Here is a 10,308-nt window from a genome sequence, read left to right on the forward strand (position 1 = left end):
CTCCTCCTTCTCTTTCTCCTTCTCCTCCTCCTTCTTCTGTGTAGAATACACCTTCAGTGCTGACATGGTTATTGTAATTTGCCTTGATTTGGGCTACACGCACACACATACACACTACACACACTCACATGTACACACACATAGTAAGACAAGGTATCTTAGTCACTGTTCCATTGCTGTGTAGAGACACCATGACCAAGGCAACTTACAGACGAAACATTTAACTGGAGACTTGCTCACAGTTTCAGAGGGTGAATCCATTATCATCACAACAGCTTTGTGGTTAACAGCACTTGTAGGAAATCTTGCACAGGACCCAGGTTCAGTTCCCAGCACCCATATATAACTCTAGTTCCAGGGATCCAATGCCTACTTCTGGTCTCTGTCGGCACTGCACACACACACACACACAGAGACAGAGACAGAGAGAGAGAGATTGATACACATACATACATTCAGGCAAATATTTAAATAAATAAATAAAATTCTATTAAAACCCACTCTTTTTTTTTTTTTTTTTTTGGTTTTTTCGAGACAGGGTTTCTCTGTATAGCCCTGGCTGTCCTGGAACTCACTTTGTAGACCAGGCTGGCCTCGAACTCAGAAATCCGCCTGCCTCTGCCTCCCGAGTGCTGGGATTAAAGGCATGCGCCACCATGCCCGGCTGAGCAAAGACTTTTTAATGAACATTATTTTACAAACACACTGGAGAATCATGCAATGCTGCCTGCGTTGGATGCAATCCTGGGCCACAAGTCTGCACACTCCTTTGCCACTGGACCTGTGATAGCAGAACCTTTCATCTCTCCTTTATTGTTTACTATGACCCCTGCATTATCTTCAAAGTAAAGAAACAACCCATCTTTTCTTCGATATGACTTTCGTTGTCGAATTACCACTGCTGGATGTACCTTTTTCCTTAGTTCTGGTTTGCCTTTCTTAACTGTGGCCATCACCATGTCCCCCACACCAGCAGCAGGAAGTCTGTTCAGCCGTCCCTTGATTCCCTTCACAGAGATGATATACAAGTTTTTGGCTCCTGTGTTGTCCGCACAGTTGATCACAGCTCCGACCGGAAGACCCAGGGAAATCCGGAATTTCACTCCGGAGGACCCACCGCGTCCTCGATTCGACATCTTGAGCGCCCGGAAAGAGTCAGAAAGGAAGTTGGTACAGGGGACACTGGGATATGAACCCTATTTTCATTCTTAAAATGTCATAATAAAGCCGGGCAGTGGTGGTACACGCCTTTAATCCCAGCACCTGGGAGGCAGAGGCAGGTGGATTTCTCAGTTCGAGGCCAGCCTGGTCTACAGAGTGAGTTCCAGGACAGCCAGGGCTATACAGAGAAACCCTGAAGTCATAATAAAACAAAACTTTTTTTAAAAAAAAACAGATCAAATTGAATAGAATCTATAAACTAAATATGTACATTTACTTTTAGTAGCCTTTGTAACATTTTTAAAGGTTAAATTTTTTAAATGATGTAGTAAGCATCCGCTGCTGACTAAGAACACTTGCTGAAGCTGTCCAATGCCCTTGAGCCACAGTTACAGGTGATTGTGAGTTAGCTGATGTGATTACTGGGAGCTGAACTCATATCCTCTGAAAGAACAGGAACCATCTAACTGCTGAGCCACCTCTCCAGGCCAAGAGATAAGAATTCTAAAGCCAGTACATGCAGAAACTTAGATAATAACTTAGACACCCATCAAGGGTGGCATTTTTATGGCAGATCATGGTGGTAGAGAGCCTTCATGTGCAGTAGAGGTGGCTTGGGCAGACAGAGCAAGACATAGCTTATCACTTTTGTGCAACTGGGAAAAGTCATTTAGCTTCTCTCAGACAGTTCTCCTCTGGAGACATTAATCCTTCTAAGGGTGTTCTGAGTAGACAGATAAACAGGTAGATAGGTTAGATAGGTAGGTAGTTAGGTAGGTAGATACATAGATGCATAGATAGATACATAGCTGCATAGGTAGATAGATAGATAGATAGATAGATAGATAGATAGATACATACATACATACATACATACATACATGCATAGATAGATAGATACATACATACATACATACATACATACATACATACATAGACAGAACCAACAGGTCTATATGGATTTGCAGTGTGAGGTAGACTAGTGTAATGGCTTGAGTCTCAGATGTCCTCTACTGGCTCACATTTTGAATGCACTGTCACTGATAAGACTGACACTCTTAAGGTCAATGTGAAAGGTCACTGTGAGCAGTGTTGTTCCTAGGCAGGTGGTCCAGGTGTGTTTAAGAAAGCAAACTGAGCAAGCCATGGGAGAAAACTAATAAATGGCACAGACATACACACACACTCACTCCCCACACAGACACAGGATTCAAAATAACAAATCTATGTACAAGTTAAAAGAGTTGGCAAGCTGGGCAGTGGTGTCGCACGCTTGTAATCCCAGCACTTGGGAGGCAGAGGCAGGTGGATTTCTGAGTTTGAGGCCAGCCTGGTCTACAGAGTGAGTTCCAGGACAGCCAGGGCTACACAGAGAAACCCTGTCTCAGAAAACCAAAAAAAAAAAAAAAGAGTAGGTGTTATCTAGATACGATGATATGCCCAGTAGAGGAGCATTTGGAGAACCAGGGAAGGAGGATTATCATGAGCTAGAGGCCAGTTTGTTCTACTTATGCGTTCTAACCAAGCCTGAGCTACAGAGAGATGCTGTCTCAAAAAACAAGGAACAACCAACTAAAACTCTTGTCTTCTCATCACACATACACACACACAACTATGTGAGACTATTAGCTGTATCATGATGGTCAGTTCACCATGTATAGCAAACATGTAGCTGTGTGTGTGTGTGTATATATATATATATTGAGATAGGGTCTTGTATATATATATATTGAGATAGGGTCTTACTGTGTAGCCAAGGCTGGCTTCGAACACACAGAGATCTACCTATCTCCATCTCCTGAGTGTGAGATTAAAGGCATGCACCACCACATCCAGCTACATATAGGACTTCCATAAATTAACTATAGGAAGAGGAGACAACAAAGACGCTCACTGTTTTGATGCTGGCTCAGTCAGGACTCTGTAGAGGGAGGAGGGGGTGGGGGTGGGGGCAACATCTGAACTTGAACTAACTAAGGCCAAACATGGAATTTGTTTGCTCCCAGATGGCAAAGTGGGGTTGAGCAACAAAGCTATAGAGGAGAAGGCACACAGCTGGCCCGCTGTGAAGGGAGCAAGTTTCAACATCTCAGGAGGCTCCTTCCATCCTGCGGCTGTCCGGTCATCTCAGTCCTGGTCACCGCAATGGGTTGTTTTTTTAATTTTGCAAGAATAAAACAGAATCTTTTCATGTTACCCTGCCCAAAGTCTGCTTCTGAAGACGAAGGGGGTCCCAAAATGTCTAGTCCCAAATAAGGGTGCAGTGCTGACTGGTGGGTGAGAGGCTCCTTGCTTTTGTGGCTACTGAATCTTTTCCTGGAAGGAGGCTCCTTTGAACGAAGCTCTTGGCACTATGTTCCATAAATCGACCACACACACAGGAGGCCAAGTCATTTGGGTGAGGGACAGCAAGGCAGCCCTCCAGGGTGGTCAGCTTAAAGTGCCGGGAGAGGCTCCTGACAAGAGATTGGTGCATGCCCCAAGTGCCTACTCTGACCGTATTAAGGATTTTGATTTCCAAAGTTTTAAATATTGCTAGTCATTGATAATTAATGCCTAATTAATGTCAGTACTTGGGAGCTGGAGTAGGGGGGTTGCTTGGAGTTCAAGGCCAGCCTGAGCGGCATAAAAGACACTGTGTCAAAAGAGGTTTTTAAAAATTGTAAGGGCTGGAAAGATGGCTCAGTGGTTAGGGACACTTACTGCTCCTGCAGAGGACCTGGGTTGCCCAGCACCCATATATGGTGGCTCACAGTCTTTGTTACTCCAATTCCACAGGATCCAATCAAAAAATTTCTGGCCCCTGAGGGCACCAGGCATGCATGTGATGTATGCACATACATGCAGGCCAAAAACGCAAACACATAATATAAAACTAAAAAAAAAAAAATTGAGAATATAATTTTTAAAAAGAGTTCTTTCCTGCTATTAAAAAAGAATCGCCCCACCCACACCACCAGTTCTACTTATACTCTTCCAGAGAATGCAGCATTTCTGTCTATGTTGAGGCTGTAAGTTCAAGGCTAACCTGGGCTACATAGTGGATTCCAGGCCAACCCAAGCTCCAGTGTGAGACCCTATCTCAAAAGATTAAAAAAATAATAAAATAGGAAGCCAAGCAGCTCACATCTGCCTGAAGTCTCAGGGCTAGGAGCTTCTGACACCTCTGGCCTCTAAAGGCACACACAAATGCCCACACATTGATGCGCAGACATAAAATTAAGAATAATAATAAATCTTAGAAAACAGACGAACAAAAAACAGGCTCATGGGGGAGATAGCTCAGTGGCTTAATGCTTTCTGAGCAAGTCTAAGGACCTGAGTTCAAGCATCCATTTAAAACTCTGTGCCTGTGGTCCAGGAGTGAGCCCAGTCTATGAAGGTGGGTCCCCGGGGCTTCTGTGGCCAGCCAGTCTAGCCTAATTGGTGAGTTCCAGACCAGTGAGAGATAAACAAGGTGGACAACTCCTGAAGAACACACACACACACACACACACACGCGCGCGCGAGAACAAGGCTCCTGATTTTACCTTCAGCCCAGGCTGTTTGTGCAACAAAATTATTCATTCATTTCTTCTGAGAACAGGTTTTTTTTCTTTGTGTTTTATATATCCAATTTTTTCAGCATTTAATTCCAAAGTTCCTTTAGGGACTAACCAGAAAGAGAGAAAGAAAAATCTTTTTCTTTTTTTTTTTTTTCCTCTATTTTGCTGTATAGTCTCACTTAGAATCCTCATCTTTTCCCTCTGTGACTGTGGAGAATTTTTTTTAAGCCATTTGCATAGAAATGCAAATAGTCTTCCTCCAGGTTTCTCTTGCAGCTGTAGAAAAGATCTTGGGAATGTCTTTTGTAATGTAAACCCAGAGGCACCCACCTGCAATCCTTCCACTCGGAGACACAGGCAAGCAAGACAGCCAGCAGGTCCAAGTCATCCCTGGCTGCACAGCGTCGGAGGCCATCGTGGGGTTCCTGAAACTGTCTCCCACAAAATCCAATTCTCCGGCCAGAAGGACAGTTCCGTTGGGAAGGTAGCTGCCTGACATACATGTGCCCTGGATCCCATCCTCTGAGGGCAGAGACTTACAGGCTTGTGCTGCCAACACTCCTGGTTTTATATGGTGCAGAGGATTGTCCCAAATTCAAGGTCAGCTTGGACTACAGAATATGACGATGTCAAACGAACCAGCAAACAAACCAAAATCTCATCGTTGTTGTTTTTTAGTATATTTAGTTTGTGAGTATATGTGTGAGCATGAGTGTGTGTGTGTGTGTGTGAATGTGTGTGTGGGGTGTGTGTGACTCTGTGTATGTGTATGTGTGTCTTCAAGCACATTTTTGCTACCGTGTTCCTGTGGATGGAGATCAGTTCTCTCCTTTTACTATGTGAGAGCCTAGGACTGGATTCAGGTGGTCAGGCTTTGTAGCAACCACCTTTACCTACTGAGCCATCTTGCCAGCCCAGTGGTGTTCGGATTTCACATGGGTTTGGTTTTGAAACAGGGTCTCACTATTTAACCAACCTAACCCAAACCTCAAACCCGAGAACCCCCTGCTTCCTTATCTCCAGCCCTAGGATTAAGGTTCTGCCCACCATACTCAGAATTTTTCTAGTGTTAAATAATAGCTGCTTTAACAAACAATCAAGCTAAGAATCAAAACTTACAGGGGAGTGGGGTGGGGGAAGGCTTGGGGGACTTTTGGGATAGCATTTGAAATGTAAATGAAGAAAATACCTAATTTTTAAAAATGTGAAAAAAAAAGCATCAAAACTTACAAATCAGGAGACTGGAGGGATAGCCCAGTGGTTAAGAGCACTTAGTGCTCTGAAGGAGCACCTGTGTTGTGGCTCACGACCCGTGTAACTCCAACTCTAGGGGATTGTTTTCTTCTGGCCACCGTGAATGCCTAGCACACACATGGTACACATACATGCATCTAAGCAGCACACTTTAAAAAAAAATTTTTGGGGGGGCTCGAAGTGGGAAAGGTTGTCGAGACTGGGTCTATTAGTGTAGTTCTCGCACTCTCTATGTAGACCAGGCTGGGCTTGAACTCACAGAGATCCTCCGGCCTCTGCCTCTTGAGTGTAGGAACTAAAAGTGCACACCACCACCACACCCAGCTTCTTTTGAATTTAGAAACCATATATAGCCAAGAAGCTCTGTGGGTGGAGCGCTCTTCCTGCTCGCCCGAGGCAGGACTCTAGGTTAGGATTGTTTTGAAGTGTTAGTTTTCCTTCTAGGCTCCGCCCAGCAGTTACCTGGCAACAGTCAGGTAGACCTGGCTTTCTAGAAAAGGGACTGTTTGGCCCTTCCTTGCTCTCTCTGCCCCTTTTCTTTCTCTGACCCCTTTCTCCCTCTCTCCCATCGCTCACCCCCACCCCCACCCCCCATCTCCACACACACAAGCCTGCTGGCATGGTGATGAGCAGCTCAAGCCAGAAAAATAAAAACAAAACATTTCTAGCCCAGCTGCAGATCAAGAAGCAAAAGGAACAGCTGGGGAGGCCTGGCCTCTTGGCCTCCCTTTTAGCTGGCAAAACAAATTCCCTTTCCGAAATGGTTCCCACCCAGCTTAAGTTCCTTTACATTTATTCCCCTCCCTTTCTCTGTCCCCGTTCTTCCATTTTTAAAGGTTGTTCCTCTCTCTTCACAGGGTATGTCGTTCTTTTCATCAATGTAACAAATATTCGCTCTATACATGGATCAGGTGGGAAGTACTTTGGTAGGCAGTGTGGGGCTGTGTTTAAATAAATAAATTAAATAATAAACAACCCCACCATCACTTAGGAGGCTGAGGCAGGAGGAATGCATGAGTTCTAGGCCAGTCTGTGATGCAGGGTGGGATCCTATCTCAGAAATCCAAGTCGAGTTGGGGGGTGGGGCACGGTTGGACGGGGGCGGGGCGGGCAGGCTAAGAGGATGGCCTGGCAGTGAGGAGCACGGGCTACTCTAACAAAGAACCCAGGTTCGGTCCCCAGCACCACATGTTGACTCACAACCCATAACTCCAGTGCCAGGGGATCTTATGACTTCTTTTGTCTTTCTTGGGCACCAGGGATGCACATGATACAGACACATACAAGAAAGCAAAACACTCATACCTATAAAAATAGGTAAATCTGTCTTCAGTATTACTTGTTAAAAAAAAAAAAAATCCAAAAAAGAGAAGCCAGTTAAGATCCTGTGCCTTGTAGTCTTCAGTTGCCCTGGGATCCTGAACAGCTCAATCTGTGGCTCACTCTGAAGAAGCAGGAGAGCAGAGAGAACCACCCTCCTTCCAAGCTCACAGGCAGGAGGGAAGAAGGCCCCTTTAACCCCTGCACTCAGGAGGCAGAGGCAAGTAGATCTCTGAGTTCCAGTCCAGCCTAGTCTAGGGTGTTTTTTGAGATAGTCAGGGCTACAAAGAGAATCCCTGTCTTGAAAAACCCAAAAGGAAGAGAGAAAGGAGGAGGAAGAGGAGGAGGAGGAGGAGGAGGGGGAAGAAGAGGAGGGTCAGATTCTGGGCACAGCAGGTAGCCCACATGATGGGAGGTAAGCTTGGGAAGGTTTCTGGAGGGAGACCACAGAGTTCCAGAGGGGATGAGGCCGGCAGCCTAGGGCTGGATAGCTGCCCCCCCCCCCTTCCTCTGCCTGTCTTCTTTGCTGCTGGATTCATCTTGTGATATCCAGATGGACTGGTGGACTCCAGCCAGTTCAAGGCTCCTGGAGTAGGGAGTGGGGCTGGATTCCTGCCGGTAAGGATTTACTCTGTCCCTTCCAGGCAAATAAACAGAAATTAAAGAAGAATACTGACATTAAAAACCTTTCTTGTCCTAGCTGGGCATAGGCATGGTGGTATATGTCTTCTATCCTAAAGTAGAGGATCCTGAAGTCCTGAGTTCAAGGGTATCCTGGCAACTCCTGAGACTCCATCTCGATGGTTTTTTACATTTACTGTTGGAGTATGAGACTCTGTGTGTGTGTGTGTGTGTGTGTGCAGAGGCACAAGCTCTTGTGTGTGCACCTGCATGGGTGTCACAGAGCTTATGTGGAGATCAGAAGGCATCTTACAAGCGCTCCTTTTCTTCTTACACACGTGTGAGTTCTTCTCCAGGATGTACACTGAGTCTCTGGGGACAGAACTCCGACCTCATATCTTCATGGTTGGCAGCCACTATCTCTTCCTGCTGAGTCATCTTGCCAGCCCTCAATTTCTTTTCAAGGTTTTTCTTTATTTTTGCGCATGAGTGTGCATATTTCTACTCCTGTTGGTGCCCAAGGGGTCTAAAAGAGGGTGGCAAATCCTGTGGAGCTGGAGCTGCTGACAGTGGTGTGCTGCTCTATGTGGGTGCTGGGAACCAAGCTTGGGTCCTTGGCCACAGCAATATGAACTCTTATCAAACATCTCTCCAGCTCTAGCTGCTGAGATTTGGTCTGTTGGTATGTATTATAATGCTTAATACCAGCCCCCAAGGTCTGGTAACCTCCAGGGACCAGGAAATCCTCACATACCCCAAATGATGCTCTGTAATCGTGTCCCCAAGTTATCTCTGATTGGTCAATAAAGATGCCTATAGCCTGTAGCTAGGCAGAAGAGAAGTAGGCAGGTCTTCATTTTCCTTGATTGGGGTCTGAGGAGAGATCACATGGGGAGAGGAGAGAGGAGAAGATGCCAGGGGATAGGTAGGTGAATCATAAAATCATGGCCACGAGGGCTGATTGGAGTAAGAGCAGCCCAGATGGAACACGGGAAGTTATAACTCTGGGTTATTCACAGGGAAGCAGGCAAAATAACATAAAATGTTGATATCTACTGATCTCTACAAAAGGAGAGAGAGAAAGAGAGAGAGAGAGAGAGAAGGCTGAACTAAAACCAGCCCAGTGGGGACACAGAGAACCCCTTTCTCGGAAAAATAAAATAAAATAAAAAATGAAATACTTTTGTGTCTGTGAATGTATGTATATGTGTGTGTGTGTGAGTGAGTGAGTGAGTGTGTGTGTTGTGAGTGTGTGTGTGAATACAGGTGCTCACTGACCCCAGAAGGGGATGTCAGATCTCCAGGAGCTGGTGATACAGTTGTTACAGGTGCTTGTGACAATCCCAGTTGGTCTGGGCTCTTAACTACTGAGTCATCTTTCCAACCTCTGGCTATTATCATCATCATCATCATTACTGTGGGAGTGCAGTCACTTCTGTATGGCCACACCCTTTGTATAGTGTGTGCACATACAGAGGTCCGAGGACAATCTTTGGGACTCTCTCCTCCTACCATGCCAGGCTCTGCTGTAAGCACTTCTATACACTGAACCACCTCAGCAACCTGCAAATTGACTCTTTACTCCTGATATACAAGTGTAACCAGTAAATGAAGCCTTGGAGACATGAAGTGATTCAGCCAAGGTCACAGTGCTGGAGCCTGCCTGAGAGTGGAGGCTGGCTTTCTTTGTAACAATGGGACTCCTACTCAACTCTCCCTGAAAAACTGGTCCATAAACTTCCCTGATATTGTCCTGACAGAACAGGTCTCTCTATCTACTTCAACCCATGAAACAAGGATAACCTGACAAGGGGATCTAAAAAATCTCACTAAATCGCAGTATATGTGTGTATGAGGGCCGAGGAGGCTGCTTGGACCTGCATAACCCAGCCAATGTGTGTGTTAGGGGCAGGGCTTGTACCATAATCCAGTCAGGGTGTGTGTGTGTGTGTGTGTGTGTGTGTGAGAGAGAGAGAGAGAGAGAGAGAGTGTGTGTGAGGGGGGACGACTTGTATCTGCATAAGCTTCTGGGAAAGAAAGTGTCTCTTCCACAAGCAAGAGCACAAGCCAGCCTGCGGAAGCTGTCATTGTTTTATAGAAGAATGAACATTCCTATGGGTTTCTATAATTTTGATTTAGAAAAGTCACTGATATAACAGGAGCCCTTATACTCACTCAGTTAAAGAGCACACTAGGAAGAAACAATGCTTCACCCAGCTTTTACTCCAGCAAAAAAAAAAAAAAAAAAAAAAAAAAAGCTTAGTTAGGATAATTGCCTTTAAGCAATGACACTAAGGTATTCTGGAACCAGAAAAGGCGATTTCAACCTCCTGTCCCCCTCCACTTGTAGCCTTGTTAATCAGGATGGTTCCAAGCTCCACTACAAGCTTGTGAATTAATTGGCCAT

At 45.4% G+C, this 10,308-nt stretch overlaps 1 protein-coding gene across 1 annotated transcript; it reads right to left on the reverse strand.

Moving 5' to 3' along the window:
* Nucleotides 1-666: 666 nt before the first annotated feature.
* On the reverse strand, nt 667-1,189 carry LOC110303630 (60S ribosomal protein L23-like). The gene has a single exon (XM_021174786.1). It carries the CDS (start codon nt 1,134-1,136, stop codon nt 714-716), a length of 423 nt encoding a protein of 140 aa, XP_021030445.1. The 5' UTR covers nt 1,137-1,189; the 3' UTR covers nt 667-713.
* Between the last annotated feature and the right edge of the window lie 9,119 nt (nt 1,190-10,308).

The sequence above is a fragment of the Mus caroli genome, chromosome 10, assembly GCF_900094665.2.
Source record: "Mus caroli chromosome 10, CAROLI_EIJ_v1.1, whole genome shotgun sequence".
NCBI classification, from domain to species: Eukaryota; Metazoa; Chordata; class Mammalia; order Rodentia; family Muridae; genus Mus; species Mus caroli.